General features: G+C 40.5%; 1 protein-coding gene across 1 annotated transcript; it reads left to right on the forward strand.

Annotated features, from left to right (window-relative positions):
* Positions 1-24,637, forward strand: EOGT (EGF domain specific O-linked N-acetylglucosamine transferase). Its single transcript, XM_065408345.1, has 15 exons — positions 1-210; positions 3,366-3,466; positions 4,853-4,961; positions 5,754-5,848; positions 7,696-7,800; positions 9,414-9,520; positions 10,861-10,964; positions 15,414-15,506; positions 16,755-16,826; positions 17,003-17,089; positions 18,544-18,612; positions 21,825-21,886; positions 23,035-23,154; positions 24,012-24,114; positions 24,491-24,637. The coding sequence occupies exons 1-15, from the start codon at positions 1-3 to the stop codon at positions 24,635-24,637; spliced, it is 1,584 nt and encodes a 527-aa protein (XP_065264417.1).
* Positions 24,638-26,253: the final 1,616 nt, after the last annotated feature.

Here is a 26,253-nt window from a genome sequence, read left to right on the forward strand (position 1 = left end):
ATGCTAATGTTGCTTGCGTTTGGAGTGCTGCTTCAAGAAATCCTGGCTAATGCCCAAGATGAAAATCTTACTGAAATCAAAAACATTCCAGAAGTGTCATTATATAGCTACAAAAGTATCAATGTACCAGAAGAGCATATTCCATACTTTCTGCACAACAATCGGCATATTGCCACAGTCTGTAAGCAGGACTCTCATTGCCCATATAAAGTAGGTATTTCTATGTTTACTCAAATGTAATTTTGGGGTTGCTTATTCTTAGAATCATAGAAGTTAAAGATGGTAATAAGTTGGTCTATTTGTCAATGTGTTGGTCATCTCTGGGATTAGAACAGCTCTTCCTTAAAACTACTAAGCAGTGCTCGTTCTTGACTCCCATACTGTCACAAGAATGGGGGGAGGGAGGGATTTGATATATAAAGAGTTTTTTGTTAATTACTGTGATGGTCTGTATTCACCCCTTGCACACTATTATAATAATCTTTGTACAACTATGCCTTGTGAGGTATCATTTGAAAACTCATAACTCGCTGGTCAATATTGTCCTGAGAAAATGTGTGTGGCAACATTGTATGTAAAGTTATAGGATTCCACAGTATGGAATCCTTGCTTCTTATCAAACTGTCTGTACTGAGCCATCTTGATTATCACTTCAAAAGTTTTTTTTCTCTTACTTAATTGGCCTCTCAGAGTTGGTAAGACAACTCCCACCTGTTCATGCTCTCTGTATGTGTGTGTATATATATCTCCTCAATATATGTTTCACTCTATATGCATCCGAAGAAGTGGGTTGTAGCCCACGAAAGCTTATGCTCTAATAAATTTGTTAGTCTCTAAGGTGCCACAAGTACTCCTGTTCTTTTTGCGGATACAGACTAACACGGCTGCTACTCTGAAACACAGTATGGTGTTACTAAGACGGATTCCAAATCTGGGAAGCAGCCAAACCAGTTTCTCAGAGACAAAAAGACAAGATGACACCTCAGCCCAGATGTCAGCAAGGTCAAATGAGCCATCACCTGCTTAAGTGGCTATTCATTGGCAGGAAAAGGGACATGGGCGAGAAATCTACCTCTTAAAAAGAAACAGCTTGGGGTTCCCATCCTCACAGACTTTGTGTCTCCTGAACCTCAGCTGGAGATGCTTCTGGAAGAAGGGAAAGAACTATGTGAAGGGAGGGCAGATGCCCCAAATCATTCCTCCCTTTTTCTGCCCATGGAATCTGTGACACCTGAAGAACAAAGGAAGCAACATTGGATTGGGGGAGGGATCCTGTCTGAAAGTTCAGCCAGTAGGACTGCTTTGAATTCATTCTAGTTAGGTATTAGTTGCGTTTTACATTTATTTTCCTTTTATGCCTCATTAGTTATGTTCACTTAAAATCTATCCTTTTGTGGTTAATAAACTTGTTTTTATCTAAACCAGTGTGTTTGAATTGAAGTGTTTGGGAAACCTCATTTGGGATAACCAGATTTGTGCATATTGTTTTCTGTTCATAAAATGATGGACTATATATGAGCTTGTGTTACCCAGGAGAGAGCTGGGCAGTACAAGATGTACGTTTCTGGGGAAAGTCTGGGACTGGGAGTTTGCTAGTGTAGCTCTGCAGTGTAATTCAAGAGTGGCTGGCTGCAGCACTCAGTATAACTGGGAGTAACTTACAGGCTGTGTGTGAGCAGGAGTGGTAGCTCTCAGAGCGATGCAGTATTAAAGGCACTTTAGCTTAGAGAGCAGAGGTGACACAGCTGTTTATCAGTCCAGATTGTACCCTGGGTCTGTCACAGTGGTGTAGCAAGCAGGGTGTGTGCATAGCTCTTTATTTCAAATGAGGTTTACACTTTAAGCACTGGTATAGCGATTTTAAGTGAGTCTCAGGTCTGGCTGGGAACAGTCAAAGAAAGTTATTTTGTTATTTTCTGTTCGCTTATTTCGGGTAATTGAAATAGAAACAATAAAGCATAAAAATGAGCATCACTGAAACAACTGCAAAGCTACAATTAGCCAAATTGGAGGCAGAAGAAAGGGAGCAAGACAGCGAATACCAGAAATGGCAGGCAGAAATGAGACTGGAAGCTGCCCACAGGCGAGCCATGGAGTTGAGACTACAAGAAACTGAAGCCCATAAAAGAGCCGTGGAGCTAAAAGACAAAGAAGCTGAAGAAGAAGAAGGAGAGGAAATATAATCGGGACCTGATAGAAAAACATGGAAAGATCCCAGAGTTACCAACATCTCTCTCCAATCAAGGAGCCCTCAGCTTGGACAAGTCGTGTCCTGCAGTTGTGTCCTGTGAGACTGCATTGAGGAATACCTTACCACTTTTCAAAAGCTATATGAGGTTCATATATTCCTGAGGACAAGAAAGTCTGATTACAAAACTGTGTGGTAAAGCTTTAAATGTATTTAATGAAATGCCAATTCAGGAAACTTTGAAATATTTTGAATGTAAGAAAGCCGTTTTACAAATGTCAAATTACTCCAGAAGTGTATAGTTTGAAATTTAGAAATCTTAAAAAGAGTGCTGGCATGAGTCATAGTGAATATGCTTATAAGATGTATGACCTCAGGACAAAATGGGTAAAAGGGCAGAGGGCTGAGGAGTATGACTAACTGCTTGATCTCTTTGCTCAGGAACATTCCTTGAATATGACCGAAAGATGTAAGGAGTGGCATGTGGGATAAACCTTTAAAATCTGTATTAGAAATGGCCTCTCTGGCTGATCCCTTTTGAGTAAGCCCAGATGTCCAGTGAGCACAAGCCACAGAAGAAGGGGCAGAAACCCAGTGTAAAGGGGGAATCACTTTTTCCCCCTGGGAAAAAGGAGGGTGGTTGGGAGCCTAAGTACTCACCCCCACCCCAAATTGTTCCCCTCCTAGAAATCCCTATCACAATTACCCTATAGCCAAAAGAGAAACCGGCTTGTTTACACTGAATAGCACGTTCAGACATGTGAAAGAAGCTCTGTATACTAAATACAGTTATTAGAAAGTTTCTAGACTTGCTACCAGGCTGGTGTAGTCTGCTTGTCACCTCCAAACTTATGTCAGGTGTATAGAAATTTCAAGTGCTAAAGCTTTAATCTTACAAGCACTATATACGTGTCCAACTCATGCATATAGTCCTATTGAAGTCCATGGGAATAATACTTGTGCATAAAAGTGTGTGTGTGTTTGCAAGACTGGGGCACAAGATATAAACAGGTAATCTAAACAGTTCCTTGTGATAATGTGGTGTGAGAAAATGTAAAATTGAAAGCTTTTTATGCAAGACTGGTGTTAGCTAACTGTTATTTGGAAGTCAGCTGAAATTTGCTGAAATATAACCTAATAAGCCAACAGTTTTCAATGGGGATCTCCTGTGTTACAGAAATACTTGAAGAATCTAAAATCCTGCTGGGGCTATGAGCGATCCTGCAAGCCAGAATTCAGGTTTGGTTACCCGGTGTGTGATTATGTTGAAACGGGATGGTAAGTTTCCATTTTAAATGTATAGAAAAGTACAGCATGTCCCTAACATACGACACTGATGTTTATTTTGGATATTGAGTTAACTTAGTTGTTTCAAGATATAGTGCAGTGTTTGTTTCTTCATGGAGATGTGCATAACATTGAACTTTTTCAGGAAAAAAAGGTGTTATTTGAAGTACTTCATGTCATGATATTTATGCAGACTGGCTAGTTCAGGGGTTGTCAACCTTTGGCATGCAGCCCATCACGGTAATCCGCTGGCGGGCCGCAAGACATTTTGTTTACATTGACCGTCTGCAGGGCCCTCCCCCCCCCGCAGCTCCTAGTGACCAAGGTTCGCCTTTCCCAGCCAACGGGAGCTGGGTAAACAAAACGTCTCACGGCCCGCCAGTGGATTACCATGATGGGCTGTGTGCCAAAGGTTGCGACCCCTGAGCTAGCTTGTTATAATACAGCCTTAAATTCAAGTACCTTTTTCATAGCTTAAAAAAAGAAAAGAGAACTTGATGTTTTTGTCTGTGTCCAGCTGATATGATTCCTGTTTTGAAACTGAATGGAGATGAAAACAATACACTGGCTGGCTCTTCTCTTCTGGTTTATGTATTAATAACTTCAGCTTGTGAGGGGAGAGAGCCTACTCTATAAGATGGTTGTCAGACTCCTTCTGTGGTTAGGGGAATGGTATTTTCAGTTATGGACCATGTTCTCCACCCAGTCTCTATGATGCACAATCTAAGGACAAAACCTGCAGTTTTGATATCTGTTGAAATTTGGCCTGAGGACGTTGTTTGTCCTTCTCATAGCCCCAGTGCTGGATCCATACAGCGGGGATCATTTTGCAGGATCTGTGCCGTCATAACTAACATTCTTTCCATTTACTTTGTGTCCTTTTTGTGTATCTCTCATTTTTACTGTCCTATTTTTATTCTGTCTAGTCTGAGATTGTCTATTGTAGGAATTAAAAACATAAAATAACCTTCCATTAACCACCAATTGCATTGGTTACAAGAGGCATAGATATTGCTTTTTGTAGCTCTGCTTTCATAAATTGATAGACTCAAAGGCCCTGTTGTGATCACCATAACGCAGGCCATAGAAATCCCCCAAAATAATTCCTTGAGCATATCGTTTAGAAAAACATCCAATCTTGATTTAAAGATTGTCAGTGATGGAGAATCCACCATGACCTTTGGTAAATTGTTCCAATGGCTAATTACTGTCACCTTATTTCCAGTCTAATTTGCCTGGCTAGTTTTGAGATCTCTCAGAAGATGAGGATAAATAAAACTAATTTCTCAGGCATCCTCCTGCTGTTTGAATTAAAGAGCCACTTCAAAAAGCTAAAATGTATTAAATGAAGGTCCTTGAATTTTTTTCATGCATCAGGGCCAATGTCATTGAGACAGCTCAGCAGATCTTCTGGAAACAAGCTGACTTTGGTTATGTTAAAGAGAGGCTGAATGAAATGAAAACCCACTGCAAGCCTATAGCAAAGGTAGGTGTTTTTATATACTTATAAGATAAACAATGCAGTCTTCATAAGTTTTTAAAAATAATGCCACTACATAACCCGATGGTACACCCACACCTGGAATACTGTGTGCAATTCTGGTCGCCCCAACTCAAAAAGATCTTTTAGAATTGGAAAAAGTACAGAGAAGGGCAATAAAAATGTTAGGGGTATGGAACAGCCTCTGTATGATAAGAGATTAAAAAGACTGGGATTGTTCAGCTTGGAAGAGAGATGACTAAGGCAGGGATAAGATAAAGGTCTATAAAATCATGAATAGGGTGGAGAAAGTGAATAGGGAAGTGTTATTTACCCCTTTACATAACACAAAAACCAGAGGTCACCTGATGAAATTAATAGGTAGCACATTTAAAACAAAAAAAGGGAAGTAATTCTTCACACAATGCAGAGTCAACCTGTGGAACTCATTGCCGGGGGATGTTGTGAAGGCCAAAAGTATAACTGGGTTCAAAAAAGAATTAGATAAGTTAATGGAGGATAGGTCCATTAATGGCTATTAGCCAAGAGGGTCAAGGACACATCTCCATGCTGTGGGTGTCCCTAAGCCTCTGACTGCCAGAAGTTGAGAGAGGAGGGTAACAAATGCATCACTCGTAATTGCCCTGTTCTGTTCGTTCCCTCTGAATCATCTGGCACCAGCCACTGTTGGAATACAGGATACTGGGCTAGATGGACTACTGATGTGGCCATTCTTATGTTCTTCTGTTCCTAGTATTATTTTATTTTAATCAATCCCTATTTATTCTTTTTGCACAGGGTGATTCATCTCTGGCCTGCTCACAGTACCTTCAGCATTGTAGAGCGACAAACTTGTACATTGATTTAAGAACCACAAAGCGAAACCATGACAGGTCTGTGAATTGCTTATGTTCCAGCAATACCAGGAAACACCAGGGAAAATACACTTCAAAATGCATATTTCACAAATCTCCCTCTCTGCAGTTATCTAGTGCATTCGTCGTCATGGTACCTGGGTTTCAAAACCTATAGAACCAAAGACTAATTGTGCTAGGTTCTTCCCGCATTTACACTGGTGCAAACCAGACAGCTTACTGGGGAGACTTGGGACCTGATCCCGCAGAGACTTAAGCATGTGCTTTATGCATGGTGAGTAGTCCCCACTGAAGTCAGTGGGATGACTTGTAAAATAATGCAAGTCTTTGCAGGATCTGGACATTGAATATCAATCACAAGGGTAGATTTCAGGAAGGTAAGTTTTGGAGTGTTGCATTTACCATGTATGGCACCACCACTCATTGAAATTCTCAAGGAAAGAAACTGTAGGACACCCACATCTGTTTTTTTTTCTCTTGGGAGCAATTTGATTTTGGGGAATATGTAGATCTCCTTTTTTAAGTAACAAATCTGACCATTGGCAAAAGCAATGTAACCAATTAAGCATGTCTAGAGTGCACATCATTTTAAAGGGATGCAGTTAACTTAAAATCTAGACTAATTTTAAAAAATGAGTTCAAGATAGTTTGTTGCTACACCTACTCTGAGCCCCTGTAATATTTCTTGGGTTCACAATCACATTTTCCTATTTAAAAATGTATATATCTTTCTTGCCTCTATTGCTGTATGAAGTGCTTGGTCACACTTACTAGTAAGGCTACATTTATAAATAGTTTTTAAAAGGGTTAATTTATGATTAAAATGTATTTTAATAAATCATTAGAATCCGACAGATCACTAGATTGCTTTTAACAGTTCCTTACAGCACCTACCGGCATGCTTATAACAAGATTACACATGCTACTCATGTCTGTAACATGCTTTTATCATCTGTTAGTCATTTCTTGGTAAACTGTTTAGTGTCACTTGTTTGTGTAATTACAGTAACACTTAATGTCCATCTCCTGTACTGAGCTCCATGGTGGTGCAGCAATCCACCTACATGGCACTCACTACAGAATTGAGGACTAACTGATTGCACAGGAGGAAACTCTAACTGAATAGGTAGTGTCATTACATGCACAAATTAAAGACATTTAAAAAATTGAGAAAAATTTGGGGATCTTTTCTGTTAATCTTAGGTGTTACTTGTTATCATAGAAAACATTTCCACTCTGAATACATGACTTTAAAAAAAAGTTACTGATGTCCCTTTAACTAGCACAGACATTTAAACCTAATTAAAAGATTTAATGTTAGTAGTTGGAATACCTCCCTATTGATAATCAAGGTGCAGTATTGCTATATTTTTGAACGTTATTTTGAATGGTTAATACTGTGCAATCTGAATTCTTGTAATAGTATGAAATGTATTAATTGGCTCAAGGATATTCTGTGTTGGAGGAATCACCAGTGTTTTTCTGTAGTCTGTGTTATCACTTCCTGGTAAATTTCAACCCCCTTGTACTATATGAAAATAGATGATCATTTGTATTAAGTGATTTTTGTGGGTGAATATAATGCTCAGAAAGTGAAACGAAGGCCCCAGTTCAGCAAGGTACTTAAGTACGTGCTTAACGTTAAGCATGTGAGTAGCCTTATTTAAGTCAGTGGGGCTACTTGTGCCGAAACTTTAGCACCTGTTTAAGTACTTTGCTGAATTGACCTAGCACCTGCATTGGCCTGAGCTGGCCGCTGTGCAGGCTTACCTGTGTACCTCAATACTGATCTGTCTTGGGCTGGGCTCCCAAAGCTCATAAAGCCAGGTACTTTATGTTAATATGTTTTTATTCCTTTGCATCAGATTCAAGGAAGACTTTCTCCAGAAAGGAGAAATCGGAGGTCATTGTGACTTTGACAGTCAAGCCTTCATGGCTGAAGGTCAGCGCAAGAGCCCTCTGCAGTCTTGGTATGGTTTGGAATTGTAGCAGGGTCCAAGTTTTTACTCCTCTTTCTCTGTCTGCCTTTCTCTGGCATCAGCAGTTCTCAGTGAGGCATTTCGTGCTAATGCATTTCATACTGAGAAATACTGACTCTGGGAAATAAGAAATGAATACAAATTGAATCCCACACTCCAGTATGCATAGCAGAACCCGAAGTGGTCATACGTTTGCTGCTGCTGTTTTCAACATTGACATGGGCAAAAGACTGTAAATGTCTCCCAGTGTTAAGTTTGAGTAACTATTGATCCAACAGTTAGTTGGAGAAAAGGCTATTGTCCCGTCTTGACTCAAAAGCAGCACTGTCATTTTGTTCGGGATCCACTTGAAACAGTCTCTGAAACAAACCAAAAATGTGAAAAAGTAATAATGGACTGAGCACGGTGCTGGGAGCCAGAAACCTGGCTTCTGATCTTTGCCTTGCCTTTGCCTAGCTGTGTGTCTGAGTACTGTCACTTAACCTGTCTGCACCTCCGCTATCCCGTCTGTAGAATGAGGCAGTAATGATAATTCTTTGTGTACAGTGGTTTGAGATTTAGGGATGAAAAGCACCATTTCCCGGGTCAGCCAGGTGCTTAAACTTTGAGCATAAGTGCTTTGCTGAATTGGGGCCTACTTGATGTCTGTGCTTTATGCTCCTGTACCTGCAAAAGGGAGTTTGTGCTTGAAATTATGGGCTGGGCTCAGGGACTGTTGCAGGGCATTGTTTTGTGAGGACACTCATCCTTGAGTGAGATAGTGTGGGATACCAAGTGCTGCTGTCACATAGGGTTTGTCTGCACTGCAATTAAAAACCTGTGGCTGGCCCATGCCAGCTGACTCAGGCTCATGGGGCTTGGGCTCTTTTGCTCTGGGACCTCCCACCTTAATTGCGTGGTAGACATACCCACAGTTGCAGGTTAATCTCTAGGGCAGGTGGAACTGGAGACATCAAGTAGGATCTAAGGATTCAGTTTCCCTCCTTGTCCGCTTCCATTTGTTCTTTCTCTGACCTCACTAGAGTTCCCTTGGGTTCCTCTCTCTGGCCATGTTTAACCTCATTGTCCCCACTGTGATCAGTAATCTCAATGCCATCTGAAACTCTGATCCATTTTCAAAAGATGGCTGTCAATATGCAAACCGTTGGTTACCAGCAAAATGAATCCTCCTAATTGGCTTCAGACTTAATCAACCTTGCACCTGCGGGCGTTAATCTCGCCAAAGCATTGTGGTCTGTAGTGAAATGTCTTTTAAATGCAGTTCAATAAGTTGGACAGAAATGTATTCAAATTAACTGCACCCTGGAAATATGGATGGAAGGAAAGACTCTTTTCACAGTTCTCTGCTGGGTTGATTTGTAGATCAAAGATGCTGCTTGCTCCTGAGATCAAAGGCAGAATTTTTAACCTTTTGAAGCTAATGACCTAAAACCCTTCAGTTACAATTAAAAATTATTTTCAATTGTCAAACCTTATCAAACTTTGGCAGCATTATTAGATGAAATTTACATGGTGAACTGTCACTAAACTCTGAATGTGTAATAGGTACTTGTATTCAGGCACATTATCTTAAAAACGCATTACATGTCATTGAATAATTTCAGGTTTGCCGAACTCCAGACATATACTCCACTAAGCTTCAGACCCATAGAAGATGGCAAATGTGACATTATTATTGAAAAGCCAACTTACTTCATGAAATTAGATGCAGGTAACAGATATTATTTTTCTGCTTCATACAGTGTGATAATGTAGTGTCCATTTACATTACGTTTTTAGGGTGTGTGTGTGTGTGTATGAAATTCACTCTGAACGTGTATGTGGTGTTTATAGATCTTTGAAGTAGAATGAGATTATAAGACTTTGTTTTCACTCCCTTTTCATAGTTCAACCAAATCAGTGAGATTGTGACAAAGTGCAAGTTTTGTACTATTAATAGATGCTTAAAACCAACAAAAAAACAGAAAAGTTTCACACCACTTCCATTACACTTTGACTGATGACTGTTTTCATATCTCACTTGCACATTATGGGAATAAACATAATTTATTACTGGCTATATCACTTCAATAATTGCAGCTTCTGCATACATAGGTATGTAACGGTTATGGGGTGATGGGTGGAAGTCATGTACTTCAAGAAAAGAACCCAAGCAAATAACTTTTTATGTAGGTTTGTCACTTTAAAAGTAAAAAGACTTCTTTAAAAGCTATTTTTAAAGACTTTGAACTATGTGAAAATCAGCTGCAAAGTATGTAATATCTTATCTACTTCATTATGGGAGAGCCCTAGTGATTGCTGTCCTGCACCATATCATACTTCATGAGAGGCTTGAAGTATCTTATGAAGGTCTTTCCATCATGAATATTTTAGCATTTCTTCAATTTATTGATCTTAGCTTTAATGTTCTTCATTTTAGAGATTTAACATTAATAGGGGAGAATACTTAGTCTGGTATTTAGACAAATGGATTAGGCTTTTTTTTAAAAAAAAAATAGGAGTGGGTAAAACACTGTGCTCAAGAGTCTGTTTGAAGCATGCTTTGAAGCAGGCGCTAAATGAATAACATCGCGAGAGTAGCATCTTATCCCAAGGTGAAGTTTATGTACCTTTTTTAAGAAGCCTGAAAACATTTTGTTGAAGTCCTAATATTACTGATTGCGATGTGCAGCTAGACATTGCAGTACCATTAATGTGGTAGTGGTTTTAGTATACAACAGGAAATCACAATAGCAAGTGTAACTTCAAAGAAGTTTAATTTGTGGTTTAATTTCTTTCTGCTTTTGGCTGCCCTGCCTATTCCTTGGATTTTTCTTAAAAGATCTGGTTAATTCATAGTTTTCTCATGTGATTCCATCCCTACTGAAGCTCTGCATCTCTAAGGCGTATAATAAGTTCTCAGTCACATAAAGAGTAAAACTAATTTAAAACCCAGACCTTTTCTGTATTTAGTAATTTCCCTGTGAATAATAAACACGAATGTTTGCAAAAATGGGAATGAATAATGTAGTATCCTGCTTTATAGTAAAGAGCTTTTCTTTCTCCTGCCAGGTGTTAATATGTATCATCACTTCTGTGACTTTGTCAATCTTTATATCACTCAGCATATTAACAATTCGTTCAGCACAGATGTCAACATTGTCATGTGGGACACTGTAAGTAGGACTTTCTTTTAAAATATTTGTAGCAGTTTATATCTGCTACAAATATTTATATTTGTAGCAGATATATTGAGCAGCACCCCATGCTTATCTTCTAGCAAAGCAGCAGTTCTGCCCTAGAATGAGCCTTTGCTTATTTATTATACAAACTTGTGCATTGTAATCAAATCACTTGTTGAGACCTGCAAAATGACACATGTGAGTATTTGCATCTTTAAAATATGGAGTCCTAGGGTCTGAAAATCCCACCTGTCCTGCAGAGACTTCTTGCCCGGCAGGGTGAATTCCACTGAGTGACACGCCCTACCTGCCTGCAGGAAGGAGTATCAGGCTCCAGCGCTGAAGGACTGTTTTGTTGAAAAACACCTCATGTGAGCATGGTGGAATTTTGACCAGGGCCGCCCAGAGGAATCAGGGGGCCTGGGGCAAAGCAATTTCGGGGGAGTGGACATAAAAAAAGGCGCCACCCACTGCGGCGCTTGTACTCACTGGGCGGCGCTCTGGGTCTTCGGTGGCAGTTCGGCGGCGGGTTCTTCACTTGCTCTGGGTCTTCGGCGGCACTGGAGGACCCGCCACCGAAGTGCCGCCGAAGACCTGGAGCGCCGCCGGGTGAGTAAAAATCCCAGGGAAGGGATTCTCGGCCAGGGCTCGCGGGGCCCCTGTGGGGCCCGGGGCCTGGGGCAAATTGCCCCACTTGCTCCCCCCCCGGGCGGCCCTGATTTTGACCCACCTCTTGTTCATACCAGTAAAACTGAGACGAAGGGCTTGTCTTCACTGCAAGAGTTAGCTCAAGTTACTCCACTGGAGCGAGCCTCACTCCTGCAAGAGCGACCACGCTGCGAAACACCACTCCAGCTAGGGGAGGGCCGAATTAACCCATCCCTGGACCCCGAGCGCGCACACTTCTGGGCCTGTCTGCTGGCCAATTCAAGAAGATGCTCCCGCACAGCATGGATCTGTTTAACCCTGTCCTGGCCAGCACAGCTGCACTAGTGATCTGTTAACCAAACCACATCCAACGCCTGCACAGATGTTGCTTAATTAAGATCCTGTTTTGAAATACTGTCCTTGGTGCTTAGCATATAGAATGCTACACTGCTACAGCACTGAGAGAACGGTAATCTTAGTCATGCTGGAATTTTAGTAAGTACTTTCTGAGTGTTGCCACTGTATTCCAGCTGTATTGCCAAGTGTTTAGTTTCTCATTGTATATAACAAAATCTTTCTAATTATCTCTACCTTTCACAGTCTGATATTATTTCTTCAGATAAATTTCAAAGTAGAATTTCCCCTAAGAACTTTGGGTTAGATTTAGTTTTATGGAATTTGTAGGTATGAGACAGGGAAATACAGCTGCTTGTATTGTTTTCCCCACAAAAGATATGTGCAACCTGTATTTAAACCCCCCCCCCAAGCAAACACCCTAAATATTGCTGTTTAATGGCTAGCTCATGAACAGTCTTTTTGCAGTCAGTGCTCTTGATCGCCTTCAAATGTGCTACTATGGCATTAAAAAATAAATTAGTCCCACCTAACTACACTACTTCTAATTGAAAATTTTCAGTGGCCCTTGCTGAATTGAAACTGACAATTTGTGTCTGTTAAGCATGGGGAAATTAGTTTATTAACCAGTATTGAGTGATGTAGGACCAGTTTTTTTTTTAATCACTTGGTTGAAAAATTAGCAATAACATTGCAGTCCAGAAATTCCACCTCTCTAGAACATTGTCTCAAACTAATGCAGGATTTAATTTTTAACAACTATTTTCTGCATTCTCTGTATGTTCTAACTCATCTGAATGTTAACCTTCCTAGAATTGCCAAGTCTCAGCAGGGTATATCTCCTTGCTCTTAAACATGAATCCTCCTGGACAAATCAGACAAAAAAACCTGTTTCTAGGTTCTCTAATATATTGGAAGCCAATACATATAAGCATCAGTCTTCCTTCACATGTAGCCTCTGTAAGTTTAATAGGGACATGAAAACATATAATTTATGGTCTTTCTAAGAGATCAGATATATCAAAGCATCATGATGATTTCCTTTTAAAAACAGCCGGGATACGTTTCCTATTGTTCCCATATTACTAGGGTCTTAACATTTTATTACTTCTTACAAATGCATAACACAAAATAAGTGCAATTTTTTATGTCCTGGAACAGATCACTTTTGTTGACACAGATTTTATTACTTCTTGCCACCAGATGATGGCACCAAGAAACTTCTTGATTTGCTGAGAGGTGTCTGTGATTACTGAAAGACAGACTCCAGTTTAGCATTGATTCCCTTTTTTTCTTAACACAATTAGATATGCATGTACTTTTTGGCTACTGTAGAATTGCTGCACTGTCCTTATTAAACAAATGCCGTTAGATGTAGGTGAAGCAAAGCAGAAAATGAACAGGAAATACATGGGGCATCTAATCGGGCATCTATCTGCAGACACCCCACCTTCAGCCACATAAAAAAGTGTAGGGGAATTTATAAACGTCAATCAGTTCTTTTATGGAGAATAGGCAGCGATAGGAGTAGAGCTTTCAGCTTTGAAGATCAGTGCTTTGCTACTGATCTGGAAGTGCAGTTCTTACAACACAAGCTGCTGGAGAATAATATCGAACCTGAAATTCATTAAAACTTCATTGCAGCAGTGGGGGGGAAAAGCAAAGCTGCAAGCTAATGAAATATGCCATCTTTTAGATTCTGTTACATTTCACTGGCTGCCTGCTCTGTCTTGCAATCTTTTTTAGTCTCTTTTAAAACATTGTTTTTATTAAAAATTATTTTCACTTCACATTAAAGACTGACGGACAAAACTGCTGCAACATCCAAAGGAAGTGTACGTGCTGCAAACAGCAGTCTGCTTCCAACTTTCCTGAGGGCATATCTAACTGTAGTCCAAAAGAAAGCACTGATGCCTCTTTGTTCCATACATGTTCGTGATCTATTAATATCTGTGGAGAGAACTTGTGTGGGGGGCGGGGGAAGGGGAGAAGTGTGGTGATTCTGTGGCAGGGTCACCTGCAGGGATTGAACCCAGAACCTTTAGATCTGACAGTATGAGCCTCTACTGCTTGAGCTAAAGGACAGGGTCTGTTAGGATTACAAAGTTAGGCTGACACAGGCCTGTCTACACTGGGGGGAAGAATCGATCTAAGTTACGCAACTTCAGCTACGTGAATAACGTAGCTGAAGTCAGCATACTTAGATCTACTCACCGCAGTGTCTTCACTGCGGTGAGTCGACAGCTGACGCTCTCCCGTCGACTCCACCTGCGCCTCTCGCTCTGGTGGAGTACTGGAGTCAACAGGAGAGCATTTGGCAGTTGATTTATCGCGTCTAGACTAGACACGATAAGTCGACCCCTGCTGGATCGATCGCTGCCCGCTGATCCGGTGGGTAGTATAGACAAGCCCACAGTGATTTATGTTGACCTATTTGTGCATGTGTCTACAACCACCTCCCTGAACACCTAGTCTACATTTCAAAGTTAGGTTGATGTAAGTTCTACTCCGCAGTACGCTGTAAAAATTTCCCAAAAGGCATTGCGCTGGACGGTGGTGTATGGCACACTGGGATACCTACCTGTGGTGTACCAGGGACACAAGGACTCCTGGTGGGTATGTGCAGCACCAACACAAACAGCTAAGTCTGCATGAGCGATATACTAACTTCGGTGACCGTACGCTGACGTAACTTGCATCAAACAAAGTTTGTAGAGTAGATGTGACATTACTGGCTTAAAGCCAGTAGCATGTTTCCATCTTTATATGGTCCAGCCACTAGAAGCATTCTTACCCATTGTGTTATGAGATACTGCAACAAGTCGTTACGGGGAGTGCTGAATTTCATCACAAATTTGCCTGTTATTTCATCCAGCAAATAAAAGTATTTCCATCAAAGGCACACTGGCTGAATCAAGTAGCCACTCTGTGTCACTCAAGCAGGTAGGCATGTGCAGAGGGTGTTTCTAGATCCAGGAGCCTGTCCCAAAATCAAGGTGGATCCGGAGCAGACTTACAATAACGCTTTATTTCAAATGCCTGCTCTGCACATACATTCACAAATGGGTTTGTTAATCTCAGCAGCCCCACTTTACATACCCATCCTCCCCTCTGCTCTGCCACCTCACACCCACTATTAGTTCTTTTGTCTTTGGGGAGAAGAGGGAGTGCTGGACACCTCCCCTTGCTGGCTGGTCTCTCCACCTCTTCAGGTTTGTCTAGCCTAGAATGTATGCCTGTTTTAACATGAGTTGATTCATTGCCAGTTAATCTGAGTTAGTTAACACAGACATTGCAAACTTCTGTGGTTTACTCCAGGCTGTCCTGGTTACTATGGTGATGGGCCCAATATAAGAACCTGAACTAATATATAGAATCCAGATTGTTACATGAGAGCTTTTATTCACTGTGTGTGTATGTGTGTTTTCTCTTTTCTCCTAGAGCTCGTATGGCTATGGTGATTTGTTCAGTGAGACCTGGAAGGCATTTACTGACTATCACATAATACACTTGAAAGCATATGACTCTAAAAGGGTATGGAATTGTATATTAAGCTATAGTGCCATGATGGAGTTTCCCAGCCAAACCAAAAGCCAATATTTCAGAAGAAGGCCTTACCCTGGTTACAAAGCATAGCTAGACTCAAGGTTACCCTACAAATTAAGACCCAGGTTGTAATCCACTTCCCTGAAGTGGTGGCAGCTGTTGTGTAGACAGGGCCATACTTCCGTGGTTCTGTGAGAGGAGATATTTAAAGATTGGGTTTTTTGCTTCAGCAGCACATGTACGCCTGTTTCAAACATTGGAGCACATTATGGAGCTTTTAGCATGTCGTAGCAGGGTTCACACAGTGAGATACTGTGTGGCAAGCTATTGTGCTGTAGATTCACACCCTGGCTTGCCACGCACTAACTTGCCATATAGACAAGCCCTAAGGGTTTTCTTGTGGTATTGTTCGTTCTGAATCTTGTAGTTTTCATTGGGTTATGTCTGTCATCTGTGTCTTAATATAGCTTTTATGTTTGATATTCATGACCTATTATGATATTCCTTCCCTGCCCCCTTCAACCCCGCCTGCAAGATATGAAGACTGTGGGATATAGTCTACTCTTGATTTTTGTTCTCAAAAATCTATCTGCCTTCAGTGGGAGTTCATCTTATCCTCTCTTAAATCCCTCCTTTGAAACCTGCCTCTTCCACAATGCCTCTAGATTGCTGCCATCTGCTTGGGTAGATGGACACCTGTGATTATTGATCCATGAAACTGCAAATATTCCCTTGTCCACCATCCTACCCTACTCCTTTTTTGTCTTTTTCCACCTGTTGACTCTTGTCAAAACCCCAGATTGAGTTCTCTGGAACAGCAACTGTCTTTGGGGATGTCTATACTGCAGTCACAAGGTGTGACTGCAGCTCGAGTAGACACACCTGACTTAGTTTTAATCTAGTTTGCTTAGGTCCCGGAGTAGTGAAACTGCAGCAGCATGCGCTTCATCCCGGGCTAGCCCGGGGTTCCAGGTTGGTCCAGGTCCTGAGCTATTTAGATTACAGTTAGCTCAGTTATGTCTACTCAAGCTGCAGTCCCACCGTGTGATTGCATTATAGACATACCCTTTGTTCTGTTAGTTTGCAAAGTGCCTAATATAATGATGCTACAATCCTTGATTGGTGCATTTAGTTGCTGCCCCAATATAAACAATATCTGCAGTGAGCAAGCTTGAAATGTGCCCCTTTAACTGTATATTCGAGTACAACCATAACTTTAATGATCTTCCCTTACAGGTATGCTTTAAAGAAGCAGTGTTTTCATTATTGCCTCGAATGCGATATGGCTTATTTTACAATACACCACTGGTGAGTCCTTTTTATCCTGTCAATGTGAAAACTAGACATCTATGTTCGGATCAGCATTGGACTTTCTGCAAACAAATGCTGGAAAAACCTAGCTGAGTTATCACAAGTATATAAATTATAATATAAACTGTAAGTGAAGCATCAGATTATAATATAAATTGCCTCTCTGATTTCAGATCTCTGGCTGTCATGGTACAGGATTATTTAGAGCATTTTCCCAGCACGTGTTACACAGATTAAATATCACACAAGAAGGACCCAAGGTATGACTGATACAATCGTGGTATGAAGCTTGCAATTCTTTTCTTTAAGCAATCATAGTTCTTACCCCAGTAAGTAGAAGTAGCTGTGAATGTCCCACATAAAACAGTGACAAATATTACTATTTTTTTGGTCCCTCGCACTGATGTTTTGGGTCCACCTTTTGTTTGCCAATCTGTTTCATATAGTTCTTTTAGCAAATATCTGCGCGTATTTGTAAAAGGCTGCTCCAGAGACCTGTTCCCACTGGAGAACACCTTAGCACACCTCTTCCCCATTTCAGCCCGTCTGTCCCCAAGGACCTGCATTATGACAAATGTTCTTCCAGGCCAGGAGAGCTGGATGTGGCGCTCCTTCTGGAGTGGCTATCAAGTGCTGCCCTTGAACACCTGAGAACACCACAAAGCCACGCATGGTGCACTCCCTCTGCAGAGCCACACAGTCCCTGCTGACCTGGGAGCAGAGAAAGGAACAATCAAATCTGGCTTTCTGATCCCTGCATGGTACCATCAGGCTGGCCCTAGGCTTATCAGTTTTAAAACACTTGTTATTTTTTCAGACCATTACAGTGGCTGCATTGATGGATACAGCAGCTTTTGATTTTCTGAAGTATTTGCCGGAGAGTAGCCTACATGTTGTCACTAAGGGATACACTTTCAAAGCACAAGCATTTAGCTGTGCCTCTCCCACTGACATTAATGGAACTCATGCCGCTAAATCTCTGGGCTCCACTTGGAAAATTTACCCCTAAGGGTTCAACTGATTTTAAAAGGTGAGGGCAGGGGAACTGCTACACAGGCAAAATAACTTTTTTCTGCAGGTCTTGTGCACAAATCATCCTCTGTTACTTTCCTGCTTTCAGATACGCCTGTAATGGCCAATGCAGTGATTCTTTTATACTCAATAAAAGTATACAAGTTTTTAAACCATTCCATTGTTGTTAGGGTCAAGAATTTTGCAAAATATATGACATGTTTATGTATTGGAAATCTCAAATTTTGCTCATTTTGGAGGGCGTTATGTTATGTATATCGGTATAACTACGTCGCTCAGGGGTGTGAAAAAATCCACAAAAGCGACGTAGTTATGCCGATTTAACCCACTGTGTAGACAGTGCTATGTTGACAGGAGATCTTCTCCCATTGATAGCTACCACCTCTTGGGGAGGTGGATGAACTACGCTGACAGGAGAAACTCTCCCATTGGCATAGTAGCATCTTCACTAAAGCACTACAGCGGCGCAGCCCTTTGTCTTTAGCTAGACAAGTTTTCTCTCAGGTATGGAGGCTACTCCTGTATATGACACTTAATTTCTACACAGGCCTGGAGAAGATATTTAATACTCAAGTAATTGTTTCCTTTAAAAATTTCATGGCAGTTTTACTGAGTATTTTTGGTCCCTCAGGCCCTGCAGATGGGTATATAGCATTGCAGTTTCTCTCTTCTGTCTTTTTAGGATGGAAAAATTCGTGTCACAATACTTGCACGCAGTACAGACTACCGGAAAATATTGAACCAGAATGAGGTTGGATTATTTTACTTTCTTTGGTAAAAATTAAAACTTTTTTTTTTTTTTTTAATCTTGTGTATTGTGCATGATGCGTTAGGATTTTCAGATAAAACCAATATATTATCTAATGGTAAATCTTGAACAGGCTCAGTGGTAACACTACATTTAATCTGACAGATGTTCTAGCCCGTATCCATTTCTATATCTCTGCTGCGAGCCTGGTAGCTTTTGTGGATTTCCTTATGGAGATTGGTAGAGGACAGCAAGTAGTGCTGACAGGTCAGAAGTGCCTGCCTTTTTAAAATAAAAAAAAATAAAAATGCTCACAATCGTAGAAAAGTAGGGCTGGAAGAGACCTTGAAACGTCATGTAGTCCAGCCCCCCCTGCACGGAGGCAGGACTAAGTAAGCCTCGATCATCCCAGACAAGTCGTTGTCCAACAGTTCTTAAATCCCTCTGGTGATGGGGATTCCACAAACTCCCTTGGAAGCCTGTTCCAGAGCTTAACTACCCTTAGAGTTAGAAATGTTTTCCTAATATCTAACCTAAATCGCCCTTGGTGCAGATTAAGCCCATTATTTCTTGTCCTACCTTTAGTGGACATGGAGAACAATTGATCACAGTCATCTTTAAACAGACCTTAACCTATTGGAAGACTATCAGGTGCCTCTTCAATCTTTTTCTCAAGAAAAAACATGCCCCCCGCTCCCTTTTTTTTAAATCTTTCCTCATAGATCAGGTTTTCTAAACCTTTGATCATTTTTGTTGCTCTCCTCTGGACTCTGTCCAATTTGTCCACATCTTTCCTAAAGTGTGGTACCCAGAATTGGACACATTGCTCCAGTTGGGACCTTGCCAGTGCCAAACAGAGTGTGACAGTTACCTCCCATGTCTTACGTATGACACCCCAAAATATTAGCCTTCTTTGCAACTGCATCACGTTGTTGACTAATTCAATTTGTGATCTTCAATAATGACCAGATCCTTTTCAGTAGTGCTACCACCTAGCCAGTTATTCCCCATTTTGTAGTTGTGCATTTGATTTTTCCTTCCTAAGTAAAAGATTTTTTTGAATTTCATCTTGTTGAATTCAGACCAATTCTCCAATTTGTCGCGGTTGTTTTGAATTCTAATCCTGTCCTCCAAAGCACTTGCGACCACTCTCATTTTGGGGTCATCTGCAGATTTTATAAGCATACTCTCCACTCCATTATCCAAGTGATTAACAAAAATATTGAATGGTACCAGACCCAGAACTGACCCCTGTGGAACCCCACTAGATATGTTCTTCCAATTTGACAGCAAACCATTGATAACTACTCTTTGAAAATGGTCTTTCAAGCAGCTTCGCACCGACCTTATAGTAAATTTATCTAGACTTCATTTCCCTAGTTTATTTTGAAAATGTTATGTGGAACTGTGTCAAAGCCTGACTAAAATCAAGATCTATCATGTCTAAAGCTTCTTCCCCCTTCCACTATGCCTGTAATGTGATTGTAAAGCTAAATTCTCTTTGGCTGAATGTTATTCTTTAAATTCTCTCTGCGCACCCCACTTAGTTTTTGTTTTTTTTGGCAATGCTGAAAACCAGAAGACTAATGAAATGTTTTATTTTATGTGGACAGACCAAATTGCAGGTGCTCATATCTGAGTATATGTACTTGCACCCTGCATTGCATTTTCAAATCACATAAGAATGTTTGCAATGACATACTCCTATAACAATGACAACATGTAGCATTTATATAGCACTTTTTGTTCCTAGTTCTTAAAGTGCTTTACGAAGGTGGATTAAGCATTATTATCCCCATTTTACAGATGGGGAAACTGAGACGTAGAAATGTTAAGACCACAAGCAAGTCAGTGGCAGAGCCAGGAATAGAACCCAGATCTCCAGATTCCTAGTCCTATGCCCTATCCACTGGACTACATTGTCTCCCTTGTGTTGCCCTATGCAATGTGCTTTCTTATAATGGACACGCCCCGAGACGAGAGAGGTTAGCATCTTTTCTTGACAATACTATTATAGGGGAAAAAACACTCTTGACCCCTCTCTTTCCTCCCTCATCCTGTTTTTTCAAAAGCAGTAATAATGTCCATAAAAGCCCAGAATTGCACCTGTTCTAACCAATGGCAAAATATGTCTACTAAGTAGCTTGTAAAGCTAGTAGTGTCTTTTGTAACCCATTGACCTTACTGTTCACGTTTCCTGTAATAAGTGTGTGAGCTGTACTTGGTTATAAGTACAGAAAACCTTTGTGACTTTCTCCTATAGAGACTGAGTAGCTACTAGGCATTGTGGCAGATGAAGTTTAGAAGGCATCTTTGGTTTCAGGCCTTGAACTAACAAGAGCTGCTGTTACTGTCTGTTGGCTGGCAGGGTAGATTTTAATTGCAGTATGTGGCATTAGGTACCTAAAGCCCTGATTCAGCAAGGTACTAAAGCAAGTGCCTAGCTTTAAGCATGTGAGACGTCCTATTGAGTTCAGTGAGTCTTAACACCTTGCTGAATTGGGGCCTTAATCCCCTTATTGAGCACATGCTAGTTCCTAGCGCAAACTGGAATTCTATTGATGGTAAATAGTCACTCTAGTGTAAAACTGGATTAAGCAAAGACAAGTTGAGGCTCACTGGATTTATACTGGCATGATTGAGCCCAGAATCTGGCTCTGAGAACTAGGAGCTAGATTTTCAAAAGTACCTAAGCATGCAGAGAGGCCCTTGGTGGTGTTTTCCAAAACTCCTAATTAATTTCCCATTGCGTGACGCATCTGTCCTGCCTAGCAGCTTATGGAAATCCCAATAGGTGCCTATCTGCATCTTTTAGGTGCCTAAATCTCCTTTGAAAATCTGTCCCTAAGAGTCCAGTCCTGCCCCCATTCATGACAATGACAAAATAACCACTGGCTTCAGTGATACCGAATCAGGTCTGAAGGGCTCATGTAGAAGATAATTAAATCAGATCTTCTGCAGCTTCAGAGACTATATAGTCCATTTAATCTCTCTGAAAGAAGTAAGATACCTAATTGCAGGTAGGAAGATACGAAGGAAGCTCTGTGCTGGTACCTGGGATGATGAGATTGAGAAAAAAAATACTTTATATAGCAGTGGGAGTATGTGCTGTCATCTCCAATATAATTCCTTGTGGGTGTGTGGAGAAGGTAGAAAACAGCTGGGGAAAGGAAGTAAAACAAGTACCACATTTAATTTTCCTCTTTCCTTCCTAGCTTGTGAATGCTTTGAAAACAGTATCGGCGTTTGAGGTCAAAGTAGTAGATTACAAGTACAAGTACGTATATTGGTAGAAAATCATAATAGCGTCTCGGTTATTGGCTGCGCTTGATTATAATCCAGTAACAAATGGGGGAACTGCGGTCTAGCCCTCACCCGCCCACCTACCAAAAGAGTCCTTCCTATGTTTAACTGCTTTTAGAAAATGAAAGAACCATCCATATAAAGAGTAATCCTGTGAACTGTGAACTAGTTAAACTGTCCCCACCCCCTTTCACAATGTGTGTCAAGGTTTGACAGGCCCCAGACTGAACCCACTGTTAAGAATAATAAACTTTGAAATCTCCTAAAATCATTATGTGCCCACTTCTGTGTTTGCTGATGACCACTGCTAGCTGCACATCTCAGGGGACCTGTGAGGCCTGAGGCCAAAGGTCAATTACCTCCACTCCCCTTCAGTAGGTTATTTTATAACTTCCTTTATCATGTTTGTTTTTGTAATAATTAGATAGTAACCGGTGTCTGACCTGTGTGTAACGGTGCCTAGAGATTGCAGCCCCATTTGCTAGGCATTGCATAGACACATAATAAGGAACAGTCCCTGCCCCAGAGAGCTGACAGTCTAGATAAACAAAACAGACCTCAGGGGTGAAGTGACTTGCCCAAGATCACTCAGCAGGTCGGTGACCGACCCAAGAGGTGAGCCCATCTCCCGACGCCCGGTCTAATCCCCTGCATGCTAGACCTGTGAGTTGAAGCTCAATATCTGCACCCCCCAGCAGGGAGTGGTGCACTTTAATAACATCAATTTTAAAATACTATTTTTTATTTGTTTGACTTGTCTCCTGTATAACTCTTGTTATAAGAAGGTCTAGCCAATAATGTAAGTGTCTGAATGTAACAAATAAATGATCAAAGAATCATTATTGGAACATAATTAAGTGTCATAACCTATCTGAAAAAGCTGTAAGTCTGTAACAGAGTCTTACTAGAATGAAGTTCTGAAATCTCTGATCTTTGTAATTCCATGCTGAATTAGTTCTGGGCTGAATAGTTACAGTTTAGAAGATTGTTTAAAATAGATCAGTGCTTGGAGTGTTCCTTTTTTCAGAATTATCCCTAAGTTATTTTTGCATTATCTGATGTAGCTTATTCATGCTAAGATGGATGAGCATGCTGGAGACCCAAACATTATGTTGTCTGCAGGGACCTTGAATTTTCAGAGCAATTGAAAATCACACACAACTCTGATATATTCATTGGAATGCATGGAGCTGGACTTACCCATTTACTCTTTCTGCCAGACTGGGCTGTTGTCTTTGAACTGTAAGTCTGTTTTTTCTTTTTTAAGCCTATAACTTCAAATGTTCTTTATGTTCATTCCCTTGTTCATATTTTTAGCATTTATAGCAGCAGCTATAGGGCTGCCTGTGTGCTTCCATTATAAAGGCCCTACTTCAGTTGCTCATAACTTTCATTTTTTTGGGCTGAGACATTTTAGGCCTAGTCTCTTGCTAAGGGTAGTTATCTATTTGCAGCAAGAGCAAGGTATGTATGTGTAATCTGTTATATGACAGTCTCACCACCTTAGCCTGTGACTTCAACAGAGCTCATAGCTAAGCAGGGAACAGCCTACTCAGTCATTGGATGGGAAAACTCCAAAGAAAGGAGGGATATTAGTTGAATTCTTCCCTATGGGTCAGTGCGGGAGCAGTACTGTGGAGTATGGGGGGCATGGTGGTGACCAGGTGAGTCAGTTAGATGAGATGGGAAATGGAAGTCCTAACCCTTAAAGATTCAGGAGTAAGGATGTTAGTGCCAGCATCCTGACTTAAATTCCAGCTCAGTTATTTGCATTCTGTCCTACCTACATTTCTCTGATAATACTTTGCAGCAAAAAATATATTTAAGTGGAACTGTTTTTTGACATCCTTGCTTTTAAAAACAAACGACAAACACACTGCATTTTATTAAGAACATTTATTTCCTCCGTGGGCAATCCTGTTTTAAAATCAATGGTTGTAAGTCACAGTAGAATTTGGCCCATTGCCCATGGTCTTTCGGTTTTATACACTGACAACGAACGTGCACACTGTAAACTTTTTCCATCTTGATAGACTGCAGGGCAGTCGTTGTGGGGTAAATATCTGCTATAAAATGACAGTGATGCTGCATGTCCCCAGATACAACTGTGAGGATGAACGCTGCTACCTAGATTTAGCAAGGCTGCGAGGCATTCGTTACATTACCTGGCAAAAAAAGAACAAAGTGTTCCCTCAAGATCAGGTAACGTTTAGTCGTGGGCGGGGGAGGACATCATTATTTCTCATATTTTTAATTGTTTAAAGGTAGATTTGTTTTTACTCCTCTCGATTATTGTACATGAAATATGATTTCTGTGCTTTAGCCCAAATTAACTTCCCTGCTCTGATTAAGGAGTCATTTTATATTAATAGCTGGGGGAGAAATTAAATTAATTGGCCATTAATTCAAGTTGTCAATAACACTGCTGTTACACAGTTACTTACTTGCACTGTTGTTTTAGGGGAGATCAGTGGATTTGGAGATTATAAATTAAAATGGTGATCACTCAGTTTTCTACTTGTTTTTCAAATGAAAGAAGTGCCTTATTTGCTTGCATAAACCTGTTTCATTTTTCCAGGGACACCACCCAACACTGGGAGAACACCCAAAGTTTACTAACTACTCATTTGATGTGGAAGAATTTATGTACCTTGTGCTTTTGGCTGCCGATCATGTATCACAACATTCCAAGTGGCCGTTTAGGGTAAAACATGATGAATTCTAGGCCAAATTTCAGGTTTAAAAATGATTTTAAGCAACATTTCATTAAAATGTGTTAAAATAGATAAAAATCCATGCTGGTATAAAACTTACAAACTTCTAGGAGGAAAAAAATCCCCCCTATTAAAAACACTCCCATAGCTTTTTACTGTATTTTCATATTCTCTCTTCAGTTCTAAATTTTATTCTAGGAGTCTTTTGTTGGTGACGTCTATTTATCAAGATTATTTTTTGCACTAGTTGTTTGCATTGCTAATTCTCACTACTTGACTTTTTTGTATAAAGATTTGTCCATCCATTTCATGTTATATTTGTCTCATGTATAAATTGTCCTCTTGTAGCAAGCTGTGCACAATTGGAGAGAGGAGAGGTGGGTTGTGTGGGGTGTGGAAGGATTAATACAGAACTATTTCTCAAGTTGGTCATGGTATGAATGACGTATGTATTGAAGTGTAATAAGGGAAACAGTTCTCCCGTCCCTCCTCTAGTCTTTGGTCTTGAAGCTTCTATGCTGCAGTACTGTACGTGCAAATAAAATATCTGGGTTTTTAAGATTAAAAACCTAAACCTTCCAAAGTTAGCAATAGTTTGTGTTAATCCTGTGGCTCTCCCCACTCCTCCAAAAATTACAATTATAAAAAGCACCAGCTCTGACAAAGGTCCCTGTTTGGGTTAGGTCAGGTCTTATGTAAGAAATCTTTCTTAATCATATATTGAGGTAGTTCAGATAATTCCAGGTATTTCTAATTTTTTCACAAACGCATCTCTTCTGTGGCAGAAAACTTGATAGTCTAAACAGTATTATATATACTCTCTTTGAGGAGGTTTAAAGGAATTGACTGCTTTTTCTGGCAAAAATGATAGGATGATGTAGGCCTCTCAACTAAATTGAGATATAACTAAATCATGAAAGGAACATTGTTGTTCTAGGCAATAAGAGCCTGATCCCCAGGGGGACTGACTTCAATAGGATCAGGCCCCGTGGATGGGCATTTCAAAAGTGCTCTGTTTTGGTCTAACTCAGTTCCCATTAAAGTCAGTTGGAGCTTTGCCATTGACTTCAGCGAAGGCAGAGTTAGGCCCGTGCTGAGTATGTTCGAAAATTCCACTCTAAGGGTGAAATCCTGACCCTGTTGAATTCAGTGGGAACCCTCTCATTGACTTCAGTAACGCCAGGATGATGTGTAAAAGACTCGTATAAATATCTGAAGATTGAGTTCCAGAAGACTAAGGGCAGAGTTCCATGTTATATATACTGTGGATTTTTGAGAATGAATTCCATGACATTCCTGCATTATAATGGTACAGTGTCTCAGTTGCCTGAGGCAGAAGATATATTTGTATGCAAAAGCAAGAACGTGTTACATTAAGTGTAAACACTTGAGTGGTATAATTTTAGATATTATTGACTTCCATTCTGTAACAATCATAGTCAATTTCACAGAGTGTAGGCATATTTACTGTCCTGCCTATAATGGTAAAGATAAATTACTGTAAGTATAACTTGCCTATAGATCTCTCATGACCTTAAACAGTGTATAGGAGAGCTAGAGATCTAAACCAGAATGCATTAAGATATTTGGTTCAGTTCTTAGTGTAGGATATTGGGGAACTGACAGA

Source organism: Emys orbicularis, chromosome 7, assembly GCF_028017835.1.
Source record: "Emys orbicularis isolate rEmyOrb1 chromosome 7, rEmyOrb1.hap1, whole genome shotgun sequence".
NCBI lineage: Eukaryota > Metazoa > Chordata > Testudines > Emydidae > Emys > Emys orbicularis.

Coding starts and splice junctions, on each gene's coding strand:
- EOGT (XM_065408345.1), top strand. CDS start 1: ATGCTAATGTTGCTTGCGTTTGGAGTGCTGCTTCAAGAAATCCTGGCT. Junction 10,965..15,413: donor ACATTGTCATGTGGGACACT/GTAAGTAGGACT, acceptor CTTTTCTCCTAG/AGCTCGTATGGCTATGGTGA. Junction 18,613..21,824: donor AAATATTGAACCAGAATGAG/GTTGGATTATTT, acceptor TTTCCTTCCTAG/CTTGTGAATGCTTTGAAAAC.